Raw genomic sequence first — 22036 nt, 5'->3', positions numbered from 1 at the left:
TTCATATAAAAAACTCTTTTTTATACAAAATGGACTTACAAATTGTATCTTGTTGGTACAGGAATCATCTTGCAATTTTAAAGAAGATAGGGGTTCTATTATGTGCCTACATTAATTATATGAGCTACCCGTTACGGATGAAGGACGGACGAACCTATCATAAATGCCAAAAAATTTGCTTTTAAAGAACTTAATTGCTTAACTTTTAAAAATGAAATGTTGGCATGATAAAACTGTTTTTTTATCTTTACTTATATTTAACACGCCTTTACTAACAATCAAAGATATAAGTAGAACAGTTTTGATTTTAAACATAAACTTTTTTGAGGGGGGGGGGGGCGTGGTTAACATTGTTTAAATTTCTCTATAAAACGCATACACAAATATTTTATATTAGTTTGCTTTTGAGTATTTCTTTTTGTATGGTGAAGCCATTTTGTATTTAATGGATTGATGTTTTATACTAAAGGGGTAAGGAATAAGGAAATATGTAAATTAATTACAAAGAAGATAAAGTCTAAGTGTTACAAAGCGTTAAAAGAAAAAGCATTTATAGATTGGCGATCAGAGCTTTCCGTAATGGATTTAATGGACTTATGGATCTAAATATTAGGGTTGGGCCGGATACTTTTTTGGCCGGATACCGGATACCGGATATCCGGCTGATTTAAAATGCCGGATATCCGGTAACCGGCCGGATATCCGGCCAACGCCGGATATCCGGTAAATATCCGGTTATCCGGCCAAATTACCGGATATCCGGCCGGATAACCGGCCAAATTACTAGATATTTAAGTAGTAAAATATTTTTTTTTTCAGAAATCTTATATAAATTTACATAAAGTTAAACTTATTCAGAAAAAAGTTCTTCTAGCTTCAATAATAAGAAAATTATAGCCATTTAAGATTTTAAAAAACAGAGATTTTTGGTGTAAAGTATAAAAAATTACAGAGCCGGATATCCGGCCGGATAGTTTCAATATCCGGTATCCGGCCGGATATTGAAAATGGCCGGATATCCGGCCGGATATCCGGCCACACCGGATATCCGGCCCAACCCTACTAAATATAGAAAAGCTTTGCTACTGAAAAAAATTCTAAGACCACTATTGGCACTTAAGGTGGTAGAAGGGGGGGGGTGAAGTCGACTTTTTGTAATTTTTTTTGAGGGGGGGGTAGGAATCTTTTTACCATGGGCGATTTATCTACGGAGGGTGGTTGTTCCCTCCCCAAAATAGTTTAAAACCTTCTCATTACCTTTGTAAAGCTACATTGTATAGGAGAACCATATTGGTTCAGCGGTTAGCGAGATTGTTAGGTACAAACAGACAGACAGACTAACATTAGTTACTTTTACATAGATTGATTATGTAATTGTTAAAATTGACTTTAAGACTTCATTATTTTTCTCTTCAGTCCTGCTAATACAATAATGTATTACAATAAAATGATTTATATTTCCTGTATTGTATTGCTATACGGGAGGGAGAGGGCATTAGGCAATTCATTACACTAGTCCCCAAAGTGTTATGATAACTTTTTCTTATTCGTTGGCTTAACAACTTGGAGTGACTTTTATTGAAATTTGAATAGTTGGTTCCAAACGTTTCGTAATCTAGAGAAGGGTTATTTTTGTTTATTATCATTGGGTATGTACATCAATTATCAGTTCTTGTCTTATCCCTTTATATCCCTGGTTAGAATCCTTTCATAAAATAATTTTTAATCAATTATTCAATTATTATTTACAATGCTATATGTAGAACAAAGTTGACAACATCCATAAGTAGCAAAGCTCAATTAAATGAAATGTGGATCATATGTGCAGTGGTCTTAAGATTATAAGGGGAAAAGAAAGAACTAGTATTTAGTGGCATAACCATCAGACCAACTGACCAAGTAAATTATAAACTAGATGCTCAAAGCAATAGAGAAACTACATACGAAAAAATTACATTTCCCTTATAGAGTTACTGAAAACAGAATTATAGAATAGCTTCACAGCTAAAATTTTAATATTCCATCATGGTTAAAATTAGTTAAGAAAAAAAAATATTTTCTATACTCTTAAACATGTAAACTTTACTTTGTATCAAACTAACTGTCAAAAAAAATAACACTTGTTATACAGTTTCATTCAAGTTTAATATTTATTATTAAGTAGTTAAGTTTTTAATTTTGTGATGCACCTTTGTGATTACTTTACATTCGCTAAGACAAGAGTTCTATTTTAAGACAAACATTGAATTAATGTTTTGAATAGACGCAAAGAGTTTCTGGTAACGGTTATAGAGTTGCTACGCTTTTTAAAGTTTGAAATGGATAGTATAATTCTAACATGCTAAATTATCGTACAGACCCTAATTATAGAAAACTTTGATTTAAAAAAAAACACTTTTAAGTTAAGAAACGTTTATTTTAGTAGGTGGAAAGGATAAAAACAAAATAGTTTTTCTTTTGATGAACCATCTCTTTCATGATGCCAATATAATGGATATAGAATACGTGGATATTGTGACAGGGGAATTTTTGTCGTTAATTTAGATTGCTACTATAGTCCTCATATATTGGTCAGGTTAGGGGGTGGGGAGTATCGTTATATTAGCCAGCTGGGAGAAATATTTTATCAAGGTATGCAAGAATCTCTCACAAATATTCACGTATTCAATATCCATTGCTACTATATAAAATCTGGAAAGAAAAGTATTGGTTTTGTCCCAATGATATTTACAGTGACATTTAAAAAACATTCCAACTTATCATGAAATAAGGCAGAGCAGTTTTTTCTTCTTTTTTATACATTTTTAGTAGCGAAACTACTCTACAATTTGATATGTTTGTCAGTTCGTCGGTATGCCTGTCCATCAGACATCAGCAGTAGCTATTAAAAGTGGCTGACTCAGATTATGACGTCAAAAAAATTAACCAATGAGAGGCCAGTATATACTGTAATTTTTTTGACGTCATAATCTGAGTCAGCCACTTTTACTAGCTTCCATCAGCAGAATGCTATTTAAGAAAGACCACTGAATTTAATTAAAGATTCCCTTTACCAAAGAGTACACAGTTTTCAATTTACATGGTCCGTCAGCCAGTAAAATACTTTTACTGTTATAAAAGATTTTAAGTTTTAAGATATAGGCTTCTTTTGCTTTCTGTTTGCATTGCTGTTTTTATTTACAATTAAGAGCATCGCTACTTATGGTTGTTGTCATTCTTGTTTAGAATCATGTTAATTATTAAAACATGATCTTGTTTCCCTCATTTTATTTCTATGTAACTATGTATTTATGTAAAGCGGTGATGTCTCAGTTTAATCTTATTTTTTAAAGTAGTAAGAGTTTTATGTATATTGCTTAAAATTTTGATGACTTCTTAACCGATTGATTTCTCCATTTTAGGGAAGCTTTACATAGGTCTCGAGATAGTTGTAGACTTCTTCTTAACCCTTTGAATACATAGCACCTAAATACTAGTTGCGCAGCCGCTAGTATATCATATTGTTTTCAATGGAGTTTTACATTTCTTTTTATAAATTGTTTTTTTTTTACTTCTTAATTTTTTTTTAATAAGAGACCACCTTAATGAAAGACTTTTTAAGGAAAGAAAATTTTAAAGGTTCAGACCAAAATCAAAATGTTAAAACTTAATATTTTAAAGAATTTCTTTGAATGTAAAACTGCTGACTAGAATTATTTTGTTGTAAAATGATGTTTTCTATTGGTTTCTCATTCTTTTACATACATACATATTTATGACTGTGATAACATTGGAAAAGTACTAACGGCTGCTCCCCTAGAGGCCTCTAGAGGCACTTGAAGTGGAGGGTGGAATGGGGGAAGTAGACAAAAGAAAATATTTTAAAAATTTAGGGGGAAGGGGCATTTTTTAGGGGCCGTGATGATATCCTCTCCCAAAATATTCATAAACCTTTCCATTGCCTATTCGAAATTACACTGTAATGAAGAACCATATCAGTTAGGTGGTTATCAGGATCCCTTAAATTTCTCAGCTATTATTTATGATAGACGCCATGTTAAAAATAATCTACTTATAATGCCTGCTGATTTGTCAGTAATATTAAAATGCAATTGCACATGAAATCTAAATTTAGTCCATTGAAATTTAAGGTAATTAAAATAGTATCTGATCAAACGTAATTTTAATTAATTGGTACCCACTCTATAAAACTGTCTGTTTATCTATTTTTACTACTAAGAAGAGAATCCTACAGGCAACTTAAAGGGATAAGGCAACTGCTGATCAATTGATTTAAAATATAAAACTACCAAATATGGAAAGTACTAAACAAACCAATCAATAATCACAAAATTTAAGGTCCAACAAAAAGAATAATGCGATTATGAAATTTTGGTAAAAGTATAATTTACAGTCGAATGTCCCATCCCTCCCAGATATTTATCCATCTTATCCCAAACATAATGGATTTATGGACAGGGAGGGAGGGGACATTGGGATGTCTATTAGTCTAGTTCCCAATGTTTTATAATGTTTTCGTATTCGTTGGCTGGACAACTTTAAGGACTTCATTGAATTTGATTGGTTGGTTCATTAAGTTGAGTGTCGTTTCAACCACTAATTGTAATCTACAATAGAGGTTATTGTGTGTATTATTATTGAGGATGTACACATTTTATCTGCCATTGTCTTATCCCTTTGGATCCCTGTGATTCATGGGCCATTTATCAATACCTTACTTGTACAAACATCATAAATACATTATCAAACATTTTACAAACATATCTATTATACAAAGTAGAAAGATGTCTACTCGCATGTCTGTGTGTGGTTAAAGCGTAATATTTTGGAAACCGTTTAGTGGCTATATAAGTTTTCGGAAACCATTGATCCGATTTGGCTATACTACTCTAATTACCCCCCCCCCCCCCTATTTTTAGATTTTATATAAACTTTTGCATATTATATGATGAAACATTCCTTGATTTCTCATCTTATGTAGCAAAGCATCTAGTCTTCTGATTATATGGAGTACAGCAATTGTGTAGACTTCGTTTAAGAAAAAGAATTTGTAGGTAGTTACATTTGCGGAGAATAAGATAAGATTCTCGAGTTAATAAGTTTTCTGAATTTTCTTACAACTTATTGTATATTTATTTTAAAATTAGAATTAAAGGAACAAGGATGACAACATCAATATGAAGCGAAGCACAAAACAAATCTAAACATTGAGGAAGGACAGAGGGAGGGGACTTTGGATTGTAAATTACGCTGGTACCCAAAGTTTTATAACTGCGGGCGGCACTTTTATTTAATTGGTTTCAATCTACAGAAGATTAATTTTGGCAATCATCATTTGGATGTTTATCAATTTATTGAATATAAATTTAGATATACATAAACGTATCCTATTATGTTTTTTGTCTTAATCTTAAGATTTTAATAACGGCTGAACTAAGTTATCCTTTTTAGAAAAGCTTCACATTGGTCCTGGGATGGTTTGAAGCTATTTTCTTTCACGTCTAGATGCTAGGGGTGCAACCACTAGAATTACATTATTTGTTACATTAGGTAAAAATGATTTTCATGATAATACGATATTGAACAAATATTATCAAAACTATACAAAAGCAATTATTTAGGTACTTGTAATATGCTTAATGTTGGGTATTTTAGGAAAAACCAGAGTAATTATGTTTGATAAGTAGCTTAACAATAAACAAATACTTATTATGGCATCGTAGTATAGACAGATTTTCGCAGATATTAAAATAAAAGAAATTGTAAGTTAAAACCAGTTTTGTTAGCTCCGAATGTCCAGGCTAACAAATCTAGTATTAATTTTATAATTATTATTTTGATATTTGTGGGAAATTGTCTTGATATTCGTGGGAAATTGTCTGTAATACGATGCTATACATGATTTTTCATTATGTCTGAGAACTTCTAAAACCAGAAGATATAAATTAGTTCAAAGCAATACTGGAATAGTCAGCTTTCCTCGGATATCAAAATGACAAACTGGTTTTATAATAAATATTTTTTTTTTAATAGTCTATAATACGATGCTATACATGACTTTTTCAATATGGCTGAGAACCGGTTCTAATCCAGCGGATATTAATCAGTTTCGAAACCATACTGGAAAATGCATTCTTTATTAATCATTACCTAACAAAGACCCAATTCAAATTTAAATATTAATTAAAAAATAATGAACAGAAAAAAATGCATTTTCATTGTTTACGGTTTAAAATAATCAAAATATAGAAAAAAAGAATCTATTTTTATATCAAATATTTTTTAAAAATATTTTAGCAAAGATATTCTATGTATGAGCTATGCAAATGATTTTTTCAAATGGGATAAAAGAATGCTACAAGCCTCCTCCCCCCCCCCCCCTCACACTGCAGTCCTATTGTAATTTTATTTTTGAGAGGCCTTATCAATAGATCATAAAAGTAGAAAATTTGTTAAGTGGTCTATTTTTTTACTTCCTCAACCCCACCCCCCTCCTTATTCCAAAATCATTGTTTATTTAAAAATCATGTCAAACCCTCTTTAGATCACTTTTTGTTCATTACCTACCCCTTTTCTACCAGTAACTATCAGCAATATTTTGCCAGGTGAGTGGACAGTAACCCACCCCTCTTCTGCAAGCTCGTAGATTAAATAAATAAAGCTAAACATGATTGTTAGATTCAAGGATCTAAAGGGATATGACAAAGGCAGATAATTGATATACATCTGCAGTGATAATACACAAAACCACCCCTTTTGTAGATTAATTTTAATGGTTTAAACGTTTGAATCAACCAATCAAATTTCATTAAATTCCCTAAAATTTTTGGGCTAACGATTAGGAAAACGTCATAATAAAACTTTGGAGACTAGTGTAATAAACAGCCCATTGTCCCTCTCTCTCTGCATGCTATTTATCTCTATTTTGTTAATCTATTTTAAAAAAGCTTTGCTAACCCATAAGGTATGCATGCAATCATCCTTGTTTATTTGCTCAAATTTAAAATAAAATATTTTATATTTTCAGAAAAAAAATGATTCAATAGAAAATACAAACAATTTGTGAAAAAGTTTAATGGAGGAATCAAAAAAGTACGGGCTTAGTAAGGTATAAATAATATAGATATGGCCAGTATGGCTTCAAAATCGATTCATATCCGCAGGATTAGAACCGGTTCTGAGCCAAACGGAAAAATCATCTATTGTATCGTATGAGCAACAATTTTCAACCCAGTCATGATTTTTTTATTTCGTCTTTGAATTGCGTCGAAAATATATACACAGCCGAGTCCCTACAAAAGCACAGAAGAAATTTTCTAGTAGACGATAATGATCTCCACCAGCTAGTTGTCTGGATTATACATCAAAATTTATACATTTATTGTAGAAGCTTGAAAGTATAAAGGATGGAAAACAGCAACAGCAACAGCCAGCTAAAAAGAAAAATGTGTATTGTGGAGTCGAGTTCACAGATCTTCAAATGGAGGAATTCAAAGAGGCTTTCTCAGGTCAGGATAGATGAATAGATAGATGGATTGATGGATAGATAGATGGATAGATAAATAGATGGTTTGATAGATGGATGGATTTATAGATGAATATATAGATTGATTAATTGATGGACACATAGATTAAAGCAAAAATTAATTGATGAGTTTGTACTTTTTTGATGAACCAATATGGTTCTCCTTTGTAGAAACTATTTTTTGAAAGGGTACCTCCATTCTTCCTGGACAAAAAGACTCCTCCCAAAAAACAATTGAAAATTGGGGGGGGAGGAGACCGACTTTCCTGACCTCAAGTGCCCATAGGGGACTCTTACAGTAAATATTTAATTAAAGTAAAACAATAGAGGTGGCTTTTAATTGGGTAAATGGAAATCAACCAATATCGTCGGGAATATTAAAACAGCCAAGTTGCTACAAAATATCAGAAAGGAATTTGCTAGCAGACGAAAAAGGTCCATCCAGGTAGATGTCTGGTTTTACATCTATACTATAGATTTATTTACTTAAAAAAATATTTTTAGAGTTTGATATTGATGGAGACGGGACAATAACAACTGAGGTAAGAACCACTTTTTTATGAATTTACTTTTGTGTGTTTCCAGTAAGATCTCTAAAACGTCCTACCATTGTTATCTATTAAAACTGCAGTTAGAATATAGGGCGCTTTCACAATATACCGTTTGAGCATTGATAATTCCACCCCCATATTTTTAAAATAAATCAAAAATCTCTATGCATAGCCTACTTACCTAATACTGTGGGGCCTCCAAATATCCAATATAATCCAAACTAGCCTGAGCTATAGAAATAAAGAAACACAAAAAATACCATTATTTTCAAATTATCCAAAAATAAGTACCAAAAAGGTACTTTGTGTAAAAAGCCCCGAAACTATTTTCTTTAAACAAGCTAGGTGTCACATTTCAATAAGTTAGCTAACCTACCAATTTTTACCTTGCCTACTAGCTTTTCAGTGAAGTTTTATTGGCGATTTCACTCAAACTGTCTAGTCAAGCAGAAAAATCCCCACTTGTTTTGAATAAACTCAAAATTAGGGAGGGGGGGGGATTAATTTATATTGGGTTCAATGTTAGGCAGAATAAGAAATACCCCCCCCCTTCTTGGTGTCAATTTATTTCAAGGGGGGAGAGGGGGGTTCTATGCTCGATAAGGACTTTGAGAAGTACTTCATTATTTTATTCTAGGAACTAGGCACAGTTATGAGAAGGTTGGGGCATAGACCAACAGAAAAGGAACTTTGTGATATGATAGCTGAAGTAGATGAGGTATAATAGATAGATAGATAGATAGATAGATAGATAGATAGATAGATAGATAGATAGATAGATAGATAGATAGATAGTTAGATAGATAGATAGATAGATAGATAGATAGATAGATAGATAGATAGATAGATAGATAGATAGATAGATAGATAGATAGATAGATAGATAGATAGATAGATAGATAGATAGATAGATAGATAGATAGATAGATAGATAGATAGATAGATAGATAGATAGATAGATAGATAGATAGATAGATAGATAGATAGATAGATAGATAGATAGATAGATAGATAGATAGATAGATAGATAGATAGATAGATAGATAGATAGATAGATAGATAGATAGATAGATAGATAGATAGATAGATAGATAGATAGATAGATAGATAGATAGATAGATAGATAGATAGATAGATAGATAGATAGATAGATAGATAGATAGATAGATAGATAGATAGATAGATAGATAGATAGATAGATAGATAGATAGATAGATATATAGATAGATAGATAGATAGATAGATAGATAGATAGATAGATAGATAGATAGATAGATAGATAGATAGATAGATAGATAGATAGATAGATAGATAAGGTATAATTAAAAAAGAAGATTATGCAGTGATTTTGAGAAGTGAATAAGTTAGAGAGAAAGAGAGAAAGAGATAGAGAAAGAAAGAGAGAGAGAAAGATAGAGAGAGAGAAAGAGATAGAGAAAGAAAGAGAGAGAGAAAGAGATAGAGAAAGAAAGAGATAAAGAGATAGAGGGAGTAAGGAGGTTATAAAGTTAGTAATTTTAATTCTGTTAGCAACCAGTGCTTATAGGTGAAGGGACCTATTTTCAAACATTAACGATTATGTTTAATAGTTACGAAAATTATTTAAACAGTGTGCTTAACATAAGGCATATAATTTATTTGGCTTTTTAGGATTATAAAACTTTTACCTTTGTTACTGATCCATTAATCCTAGCAAGTTATTACAAGATCAGAATTGTAATTTTTGATGCAACAAAGCAAAAGTAAAACAAAGGAACAAGTATGTTAATGTTCATTAACGCTATTCCGGGGAGCTCAAAATAATCACTACCTCGAACAATGGGGACAATGGGCTGTTTATTACACTAGTTCCCAAAGTTTTATAATAACATTTCTAATTCATTGGCTTAACAACTTTGGGGACTTTGAATTTTGATTGGTTGTTTTATGAGGTTGAGTGCTCAAACGTTTTAACCAATAATATTATGCTACACAAAGGGTAATTTTGAGTAACATCATTGGGGATGTAATTCAATTTATCTACCATTGTCTTATCTCTTTAAATTTACTAATTGTCTATTGATATAGAAACTTATATTTTTTAGGATTCTAGTGGTGCGATTGATTTAGAAGAATTCTATCACATGATGGCTATTAGAATTTCAGGAAAAGATATACACTAAATAGATAGATAAATATGAAAATAATTATATAGATAGATATAAAGATAGATAGACAGATAAATATGAAGATAATTAGATAGATAGATAGACAGATAGATTGATTTAGAAGAATTTTTGATCTAAATTTTTGTCTTGCTAGTATAAATTTGGATTAAAAAATTATAAATTTGACTTAAAAATTTATATTTATTTGTTTTTTCAATCTTTTGTTTAAACTAAAATCAAAATTTATTTTGACAAAAAGTTTTGAAAACATAATTTACAATTTATAATTCTAAAATTAGAAAGATGAATAATTTTATTCACTTTTATCAAGGAAAATAATTATCATGGCAAAGGTTTTTATATTTTACTAGCAACTTTTTCCCTAAAGGCCTTAAGGGGCACTTAAGGTGAGGGGGAAGTCCCCCTTCCCTATCGGCCCTCTCCATCCAAATTTTATCCCAAACTTGGGGGTTCCTGACACCTCCAAGCTTATAGTGACTAATAAAAAATGACGTAATAGAATACACTTGACCAATGCAAGGCCATTTTACATTGTAATGGAACAATGGTATAATATCATTGGTCATTTTAACTGTATGACGTCATTTTTTATTAGGCACTATAAGATGCTTCCTCCAAAATATAATACCCCAAATTTACAAAATTACCCCCCTTTCCAGATATTTCACCCTCTCCATACCGTAAATAAGCTTGGTCGTCCACTACAAAAATAGCTGGTTTTTAAAAATCATAGATTTGTAGCGCCGCTGCTCTGCTAAAATGAATGAATCAATGTAATACACTAAAGTATTTCATTGATTTTACACATCAATACATTTTTTACATGAATGATATAGTTATACTATTTTGCATTTATTGTGATACTTTAATATCATTCCTTTGGGGGGGAAGGGGTCAATAAATCCCCCAAACCCCTTTAAAGTTGTATACCCCTCTCTTTTTAAATGGTGAAAACACTACTACAAAATTTCTTGATTTTTGAAATGTTACAAATATGCAACTTTTTGTAGAACTTTTTGGTTCTATCAATCCAGGCGGCCACAAGAGCCATCCAAAAGCCAGGTATATTTTTAAAAGTGCCAAAAATACATTCTTTACACCTTTTTTGCTCCAAACACAAAGTAATATTGATAAAAAGCTTAATAAAGCCGGTTTTTTGACCTAAAAAAGGCCTTTGACTGCAATACCAGGCTCAAGAAGTACCTGGTAACTGGAGCGTCCTGCTGACCAAATGTCCCAAAAATCCACATTTTTACATCGAATTATTTTTAATTCAAATATTTATTTGAACAAAACAACATATATTTTTGATATCAATATTTATAGATGATTTTACATAGCATTAAAAAAATAAAAAAAATTTATTAATAAACTTTCTTTGGAAAAATGAATACTTATATAGGTTTAACACAACACAATTCAAGTATCCAAGGTTTCAAAGAGGAGCGGTGTTGACAGCCTTTTCGATTTTAACTTAAATATTTATCTTTAAGAGGTTTTTAATATATAATAAATGAAAATTCATTAACTTTTATGAAATATCTTTTTAAATAATATCTTAGTGTATATCTTATTAATCCTGTTCTAGAAACAAACAAAATTCATCAGGTTTTCAAATATTTTGACAAGAACAATGACGGGTAAGATATCTAAAACAGCAAATATCTAGTGCCATAGGAAAATGGGGATCAATTTCACTGCTTTTGGCCTACATATTCTTTTGACATAAGGAAATACCCTATATCCAATCGCTTTTCTAGGGGGTTTCTTTCCCCCTTTACTTTCTCTTTCCCTTTACTATGACGTTAATTGAATAGGTAGGCCAAAAGCTAAGACATCTATCCCCATTTTCTTGGGGCACTAAACACACCTGCAAGCTACATAAGTCTTAGATGATAATTGGTTGTTTGTCAGATGCGTGACGATATTTGAAAAAGTTGGAAGGTTAGGTCAAAATAATTTAGGCTAAGTTAGGTACTTGGTATCCCCGAATGGTTAGGGCACTGAATCTACAGGCAAGAAAAAATCATACCGAAAACCCTAAATTTCAATTAATTTCAAACATAAGAGGAGTAAGGTTTCATGTGCTCGCTAGGAACTTTGAGAAAATTACCATCTAGCCATTCCTTCTCATTACATTGAATGGGTTTCCTTTAATTCCCACTTCTCCTTTCACCCCTCCTTTTTTAGAATTATTTCTATGACGTCACACCTGAACATTCCGTATCTCCTCATGTAAACCTTCTTGTGTTTTGGTATTAGGTTCATATGTTCTGAGGAGCTTGCTACAGTCATGACGGATCTTGGGGAACAGCTGACTCAGGACGAGGTAAATTTTATTATACTAACAGCTGCACCCCATTGCAGAGATTTAAAGGGGTTAGACAATGGCCGATAAATTAATGTACATCCCTAATTATAATACACAATATTACCTGTTTCGCAGATTTAAATTAGTTGTTGAAACGTTTGAACACTCAACTTAATAAACCAACCAAGAAAAATTCAGTAAAAGTTCCCAAAAATTGTAAGGCCAACTAATGAGCAAACGTTATTATAATACTTCGGGTACTTGTCTAATAAACTGCCCATTATTAATCCCCTCTCTCTCTCTGATATCCAAGCAAGTTTTCATGTATCCTGCAAACATTGAACACAATTTTCTACTGTACATGTAGATGTATTTTAATCTGCCGCAGTTTAGGAAGTTTTTCTGCAGTTATATAAACCTTTTCTACCTAATCTAAATGAAAAAGCTTTACAGTAACAGTAAGAGAAGTGATAAGTTACAACGGTGAAAATAGATAAAAATGTTTGTAAGAAAAGATAAATTACAACTCCCATACACACAAGAATATTGTTTAACTCAGGGATCTTAAGGGATAAGACAATGGAGGATAAATTTATATCAGGTTTGGACACTATTAGTTTGAAAGTAACAAATTACAATTCAATAAAAATACACCTAATTTTTTTGATTCTGCAATGAATAAGAAACCTTGTTTATAATATAACTAGCGGCTTCGCCCCTAGCCTTAGGGGCTTTGCCCCAAGAGATGATAAAAAAACTTAAGGTGAAATTCATAAAAAAAAAATAAGAATATCTAAAATAAGGATATCTCCTACAAAAAAAAATGGGGGGGGGGATTTTTTGTTTTTTTGGGGGGGTTGGGGGTGTCCCACCCCCCAAGAAAATAGCATAAAACCACCACAGGACCAGTAGGTATATTCCCTGAAGAGTAGAATCCGATCAGTTCAGTGGTTACCGAGATCTTAAACTTCAGACGGACCGACAGACGGACGGACGGACAGACATCAAGCTACTTTGTATTATAGATAATTGTTTGGGTACCAGTGTAATTTACAGCCCAATGTACCATCCCTCCCTGATGTAGTAAAAAAAGCAATACTTTTTTCTAACATCTAGAGGGTCTAAAATATGGGGGGTAGATAGCATAAAACTACCTAAAGATATGCATAAGGCTTTCCTGAAAAATATAACTTATGCAGGCCAGATATTTAGCTACAAACATAAAAAAAACTTACTTCATTACCAATATAGATAACATAATTCTTCTATTAAAGTAACAGGATGTCTCTCTATCTTTGCATGACAAAGGATCTCACTAACTATATTACCGATTTGGTTCTCCTTTACAGTGAGTGAAGCTCTTTAAAGATCCAGAGACGGTTTATAACCATTTTAAAGGAGGCTACCTTCACCCTCCATGAAAAATATCCGCCCCCCCCCCCCCCCCCCCCAAAGAAAAAAAAATATATGTACGTAGGTAATAGTAAGGATATTGGACAAAATAGCCTCGGACAAAATAGCCACTTGGACAAAATATCCTCTTGGACAAAATAGCCTAGGACAAAATATCCCCTAGGATAAAATACCCTCTTGGACTAAATAGCCTTAAACAAAATAGCTTGTAGGACTAAATGGCCTCTTGGACAAAATAGCCTCGGACAAAATAGCCTATATGACTAAATAGCCTGTAGGACTAAATAGCCTCTTGGACAAAATAGCCTTTTGGGACTAAATAGCCTCTTGGACAAAATAGTTTCAGGACATTTACTTTCAGTAAGGTATAAAGTATTTACTCTCCAAAAATTAAAGTTAAAATGTGTAAGTAAGGTTAAACCCCACTGGGGCTGTAAACTAAATTCATTTTCCCATTTACACTTTCCAACGAAAGAGATAGGGTTCCCTGAAAAAAAATTAAATTAACTTTAATTTTCAAGTCCACATCGTCATCCTTATATAAAAGTAACAGGATCTGTGTCTGTCTGTCTGTTTCTGTACCAAAAGAACTTGCTAACCACTGGATCGATATGGTTCTCCTTAACAATGTAGCTTCTCATAGGTTCTTGGAGGGTTTATATCTATTTTGAAATAGCGAAATAGCGAGTTGGAAAAAAACTCTTCCTCCCCCCCCTTCCATAATGAGAAAAAAAACAATTATTTTCATAATTAGTACTAAATTTATTTTTATTTACAGTACCAGCGGCTTCGCCCCAAGAGACACCTAGGGGCTTCTTAAAATTAAGAAGGGGGTAGTCTAAAGAATGTTATACGATTACTTTAACAGAAAAAAATTTGCTTATAGCCTCTGACCTCTATGAGGAGACCTAGAATATTACTTAAAACCACTTCGAGATATTTGTAATCCAAGTATAACCAATTAGAACCATCTATATCCGAGATCATAAGCTTCAGACAAAAAAAAACATTACTACTTTATATTATGGGATACGGATATGATGCTAAAAGAAATGATATAATCAATGTTGTAATTGTTGTCAACAATGAAAATAATAAATATTTCAAAACAATCTCTTATCTTAATAATGGAAATAAAGGTTTTTTTCATATGCAATGTCTTTATCCATGGAGTATAGTATCTAATGGAAAATGAGCATTTAATGATAGTTTGGAAAACAAGGATAACAACATCCATAAGTAGCGAAGCACTAAAAATCATGGATAAAAATAAGGAAATCAGCATTTGTTAAAAGCAAGAATAGATTTATTGAAGAAAAAATCATAAAATATTTCTAACATATTTTTTAATTTCTTAAATTTTGCAGTCTAAGTGACAGACCGAAGGACAAATTATATAACTGAATGCTTATTGGTAAAGGGAATCTTCACTCAAAAATTTAGCCGTATATCTTGATTAGCAGCTGAAAAATCACATTTCCCCCAGACTGTTTCATGGAATGACTGACGAACGAACAAAAAAGTGAATTACATATCAGCTTCGCTAAAAAAAACAATACCCATTTAATCTAGATAAGACTTCAGGATAAAATGTGATGACTTTTATCAAGAATAGTCTTTCACTAAAAGTCACACAAATCGTCGGTTGAGCTTTAATACCCACCCTCTCTTATATAGAAAAGAGGGGGGGGGGGAATTATTTTCTTATGACTAACCTCTGCGGGGCCTTTACCTACAGTGCCTAAACCATGCGAGGCTACCCAATACCCTATATAACCTAACCTTACCTGACTTAAAGAAATAAAGAAACAAAATCACCTCCTCCATATTTCCAATTTATTTCAAAAATAAGATATAAATGACAGTGGTAGTAAAGAACAGTAATCTTTTAATACAGAAAAAAGATAAAGTCTTTGATTACTATTTATCCTACACTAGCGACTTCGCCCTTAACATTTATGGACTTTGTATGATAAGAATTGGGTAGAAACATGGTATAAAAGCATCCCCAAATTATAATCTAGAAATAAGATAGTCTAAACCATTCAACCGTCAATACAGTAGTTATTGAAATCTTATGGCGTCAGACAAAAATACCTTACTAATTTTTATATAATAAAATATGAAACAGATAGGATATCTATCTGTCTTTATTCATGACCGCTAAGATCTCTTTAACGGCTCATCTACAATCTTTCAAGTTTGAAATGGTTTTAGTCTATATGAAGGGTAGAAAAAAAACCTCCCCAATAAACTTTTTTGAGATTGGGGGGGGGGGGGGCTGAGTGGAAAAATCCAAAACAACACACCCATATTTGTACTGCTTGTTTGATCACAATCTACTTGTTTAGGGTTTAATTTGATAATTATTTTAAACTAAAATTCATTCTTTTATTTTAGATCGATGAAATGATGCGATGGGCAGATAAGGTAAACTTTTTTCATTACTACTCCAGTTAGGAAAGGTAATAAAATACAAATGTAAAAAGTGGTTCCTATTGCTGCTTTATCATATGCGCGACATTTATAGTTAAAAAATTGGTGAATTCCATGGCCCAAAATAGGGACCAACTCATTACCATGCACAGACAGGACTTTCAGATCAGGGTCGTGCAATTAAAGATTTTTTGATCGTTTTGCTGCGTTAAAATGTACAAAATTAGCAAGATTGGGTTCACACTAATAAGACCTAATGATGTATCCCGTCCTGTAGACATTATCTTATGCGGGGAGCTCTAAATCTGTTTTTAACCCTACGGGACTTTTTGAATATTCTTAAAAGCGAAGCTTTTCTATAATTAGGGTCGGTCCGTCCGTACGTCCGTAACGGATAGCTTTTTTCGTTAATTTAGGCATGTTAGAATTTTCCTATTGATTTCAAAATTTACATGGTGACTCCTGTAGTAGTTAGGTACGATTTAGAAAGCGTAGCAACTCTACAATCATTACCAGAATGACCGTACGTCCATTTGAAACATGTTGATTGTTTTACTTTTTTAACAACAAATTTTTATGTAATCTAATAATCCGATTGATCTGATTTTTGGTATACTGATTCCTGGGACAACAAAGTACAACATTATACGCGAAGCAACTCTATAATCAAGTCCTAAAAATGTAAGTATGTCCATAAACATTATTCTGTATCGAGCATTTTTTCAATAGTTTTACTTACAATTTTACTTCGACTCTTATACATTTATATTCTGATTATTCAGCTCTGACACTATACAAGTGTTAATGTCCGTTTGTCCTACCGTTTCAGTGCTTCGCTTTTATGGATGTTGTCATCCTTGTTAATGTTTTTTTAGGATGGAGATGGTTTAGTGGGACTTGAGGAATTCTCTTCATTGATGTCACAAAAATCCAGAGAGTTTAGACTTAATGCTTAAATGTTACTTCTTTTTTTTGTTTATTTGAACTGTTTTCTTATCCTTATAATAAAGTAACAGGATGTCTGTTTGTCTTGGTGTTTGTGTGTCTGTGTGTTTGTACCGAAGGATCTCGCTAACCGCTGAGCCCATCGGGTTCTCCTTAACAGAGTAGCTTCTCATAGGTCCCGAAGGTTTATAACAATTTTGGGGGAGGGTACCACCACCCTCCTAAGAGAAATCGCCCCTAGAAAACAAATTTTTTTTACTTTTTCTTTTAAAATCTAAAATAATAATTAAGTTATCAAATTCGACTTTCCCCTCCTCAAGTGCTCCTAGAGGCCTCTAGGGGCGTAGCCGCTAGTTATGATTATAGTATTATGTTATATTAAACATTTGTTAAATTAGAGAAATGACTAAAACTTTAAAAACTTGAGTAGATAAAATATAATAATTCGTCGAATTGAAGGAATGAATAGTAATTTAGGTCTCTTTACGATTTAGGTAGGCTTTGTTGAATTTATTATTTTTAATCCTTAACAGTAACGGGATATTAAAGGATCAAGCTAGCCGCTGAACCGATATGATTCTCTTTTATGGTGTAACTTCTCGTATGTCCTGGGAAAGTTTCTAGCTATTTTGGAGGATGATATTACCGCAACTCCCATAGAAAAAATATCCCTTTCTACAAAATTTGTTAAACTAAATTTTATTTACCTCAAATGCCTCCAGAGCCCTCTATTGGCGTAGTCGCTAGTTAGAAATGTTTCAATGTTATAAAAGTGTGTAAAGCAAATAATTTAGAAGTGTAAATTGTTACAACATAATTAATTATTGTAAAAAAAACAAGAATGACAACATCCATAAAAGTGAAGCTCTTGATTTAGAGGGTAGGTTAGACAAACAGTTAAACTGAGTGTCATAATTAAACCATACAAAAAAAGTTTTAAAAAAATGGATGTACAGTTTTTTGTGAACGTTAATATGATTTTTATATCGTACCTAATTGTTATAGAAATCATTAAGCAAAGTTCAAAATTGCTAGAACAATTCTAACATGCTTAAATTAACGAAAATAGTTATTGGTTACGTTTGAACAGACACGTACGGACCGGTTCTAATTGTAGAAAAACTTCGTTTTTAAAAACTTTTGAAAAGAAAGCTGCTTCAGTTAGGCTGCCAAACCAACTCTTTCTAAAAAAGCTTAATTTTTCTCCCATTTTATACTTTAGAATTATAATCTTTTCTTTTTTGAATAGTATAATTGTAATATTGTTTAAATAAATAGTATCCTAGATATTTAATGTTTAATCCTTATGAAGTGAAATGTGTAACTTTTAAATTTATAATGTTTTCTATTTGTATTGTTTTGGTTTAGCATTCTCTAAAAAGTAAATAATAAATACAAAAAACAGGGACAAAAAGGATATATGGTATCTGAAGATATTAAAACACATACATTCACAAAGCAAAGTTAATTATTCAAGTCTAAATAACACATGTTATACAATATCTTACCCCAAAAATAAAACAAGAATTAGATATTAGTCCAAACTATGAATAAAAGACACAAACTGAAAATCTCAACCCAATTAAACCAAACATAACCATCACTCATAAAAACCTGTATTTCAGGGATAAATATTATATAACAAAATATTAATTTTACCATATCAAAAGATATATTGCAGATATGTAACTTTTTGTCAATTTAGAGCATTCTTAGAATTTGTAATATTTTGGTATTTTATGGTATTTTTATCTCCAAAACTTACCACTATTATTTTTTTTTTCCTTATAAAATCTTCAGATGCCCTAACCTTTACCACCCCTGGAAAAATAAATTGTGCCATTATTTTGTAAATTAAATGTGATTCATAAGAATATAATTATAAATATATGCGTAGTAAATATAATATATTGAAAATGTTTTACTTATTTACTTAAATTTAAGTCTTTTAGACTACACCAAAACATTTAATATAACTAGCTAATAAACGATTTATGTTTGATTCTAAATTGAGAGAGAGGGGACAATGGGCTGTAATATAGCTGCGGCTGAGGTTTATGACTGTGCCATTAAGGCGGTTGAGAGTAAGCGCTGTTCAATAAGATAAAATATTATGATGAAAGTCGATTAATATTTCATTCAACTCTAAAAATCTTCAAGGAGGAACGGGACAATCTCTTAAAGATCCATTGTGAAGCAGCTTATAGTGTTTAATAAAAATGACGTCATACAGCACAAATGACTAATGATAGGCGATTATTCATTGGACAATAGAATGTATTGGTCAGTTGTATTGAATGACGTCATTTCTTATTAGAACTATAAACTGCTTCATCTAATGTTTACCAGCTTCCACTATCATAATTTCATATACACATATTTTTGGAAGAGATTAATTTATCGTTCATTGCTCCATCCATATATCCCTAGAAATTTTTATCTTCTTTAGTTTAATTAAAAAATAAATTAATTTTCTTTCTAATTCTAAACATATTTTTTTCTTACAAAAAAAATTCTTTTATTTTACTGAACAAAACAAACAATGATTATAATTCCTTAAAAATCTTCCTATGAAATTTATTTAGTGTTTAGATTTTTCTGATACTTTTTGGGAAGTTATTAAACATTTGGGACAAAGCAGGATTCTAAAGGGAAAAGACAATGAGGGATAAAATCATGTGCATCCCCAATGTTAATACACAAATTTACCCCTTCTATAGATTTCAATTAGTGGTTGGACACTCAAAGTTATAAACCAAATAATCAAAATCTATTAAATGTTCCGTAAGTTGTTTTCCAACAAATAAGAAAACGCTATTGTAAAATTTTGGGGACTAGCGTAATAAACAGCCTCTCTCTCTCTCTCTCTCTCTCTCTCTCTCTCTCTCTCTCTCTCTCTCCTCTCTCTCTCTCTCTCTCTCTCGTTCTTCTCTCTCTCTCTCTCTCTCTCTCTCTCTCTCTCTCTCTCTCTCTCTCTCTCTCTCTCTCTCTCTCTCTCTCTCTCTCTCTCTTTCTCTCTTTCTCTCTTTCTCTCTATAAGCAGAGGCACTTTTTATTATTTTTTATATTTAGTGGAAGGATTGAAATAAGTGTTTTAAAAAATTTGAGGGGTATAATGTAATGAATTTTAAAAATTTGGGGGGTGCCTATAGCACACCTAAATTTGTTTGGAATGGGAGGGTTAACATCCTTTTATCCCTTATAATCAATGTATCGGAGCCGTTTGATTTTGGTGCGGCTCCGGCTCCGACCTAAAATCAAGAAAAACTCATATTTTTTTCCCCATTAAAAAAAATATTTTTTATTTTTGACTTTTGAAGGTTTTAAAAGTTCAATTTTTGATAAAAATGGACTTGAAAAACTTAAAAAGGGCATTTGCACATGACAAATCAGAGTTACCAAATTATAATTTATAAAAAAATATCTTTATTTATCTAGTCCGGAGCCGTTTTTTAACGAAAATTACTGCTCCGGCTCTAGCAAAATATGGCGGCTCCACGGCTCCCGGCTCTGGCTCCGAAACACTGCTTATAATATTACCCCTTCTGTAGATCTAAATTATTGGTGAAAAGTTTGGAGACAAGTTTGGAATCAACCAATCAAAATTCATTAAAAGTACTAAATTTTTTCGTGCAAACAAATAAAGCAACGTAGTTGAAAAATTTTGGTACCAGTTTAATTTACAGTCCAATGTCTCCTCCCTTCCTGAACCGATTAAGACTTTATATAACAAGGATGACAACATCCATAAAAGCGAAGCTCTGAAATGGAAGGACAAACGAACATTAACACTTGTTGATTGTCAAAACTGAATTAGCAGAATATTAATGCATCAGTACAAACAATATTTTAAGAAAATTTGTTGCAAAACTGCATAAATAGATGATACTGTTTAAGGACATACTTACATTTTTGGGACTTGTTTATAGAGATGCTTCGCTTATAACATTGTACCTTGTTGTAATAGGAATCAGTTTTCAAAAAATCAGAAGAATCGGATAATTTTAACATACAAAAATTTGTTGTCAAAAAAGTTTAAAATCGACATGTTTAAAATGGACGTACGGACATTCTGGTATTGTTTATAGAGTTGCGACGCTTTCTTAATTATACCTAACTACTATAGGAATCATTATGCAAAGTTTGGAATCGATAGGACAATTCTAACCTGTTTAAATTAACGAAAAGAGCTAACTCTCTGTGACGGACGTACGGACGGACGGACCGACCCTAATTTTAAAAATCTTCGCTTTAAAAACTAACTAATAAAAGATATCAAATGGTGATTTTTGGAAGACGACTTTTAAAGAAATATTTTTATCTCTTTTGTATGATTTTTATTAAGCAGCACTATTAAATTAGAATCAGGGATCTAAAGAGAAAAGACAATGGCCAATAAATTGATGCACATCCATAATTATGATACACAATTACCCCTTATGTACATTTATATTACAATTATTGGTTGAAATGTTTGGACATTTAACTTAAGTTCAATAAAGTCCCCAAAGTTATTAAGCCAACGAATAAGGAAGCATTATTTTAAAACTTTAGTCACTAGTGTATCACTATCTAGGCCGCTATCTGAAAAGGAAAATCGAGAAAATAATACACAAAACCTAGTTAACCAAAATGTCTAATTAATTATTTAATTCCATAATTTTAATTATGATAATTATTAAAAGAT

General features: G+C 31.8%; 1 protein-coding gene across 1 annotated transcript; it reads left to right on the top strand.

The window, feature by feature from the left end:
* Positions 1-7025: 7025 nt before the first annotated feature.
* Positions 7026-17535, top strand: LOC145304105 (neo-calmodulin-like). Its single transcript, XM_080145867.1, has 9 exons — positions 7026-7108; positions 7388-7508; positions 8030-8067; positions 8714-8794; positions 10161-10221; positions 11833-11884; positions 12507-12573; positions 16369-16398; positions 17280-17535. Exons 1-9 carry the CDS (start codon positions 7076-7078, stop codon positions 17358-17360), a joined length of 564 nt encoding a protein of 187 aa, XP_080001993.1. The 5' UTR covers positions 7026-7075; the 3' UTR covers positions 17361-17535.
* The last annotated feature ends 4501 nt before the right edge of the window (positions 17536-22036 follow it).

This window comes from Acartia tonsa, chromosome 13 (assembly GCF_053477335.1).
Source record: "Acartia tonsa isolate MP-2025a chromosome 13, ASM5347733v1, whole genome shotgun sequence".
In the NCBI taxonomy this organism is placed as follows: domain Eukaryota; kingdom Metazoa; phylum Arthropoda; class Copepoda; order Calanoida; family Acartiidae; genus Acartia; species Acartia tonsa.
Note: the sequence above shows the minus strand (reverse complement) of the source record. Positions and strands in the feature narration are given on the sequence as shown.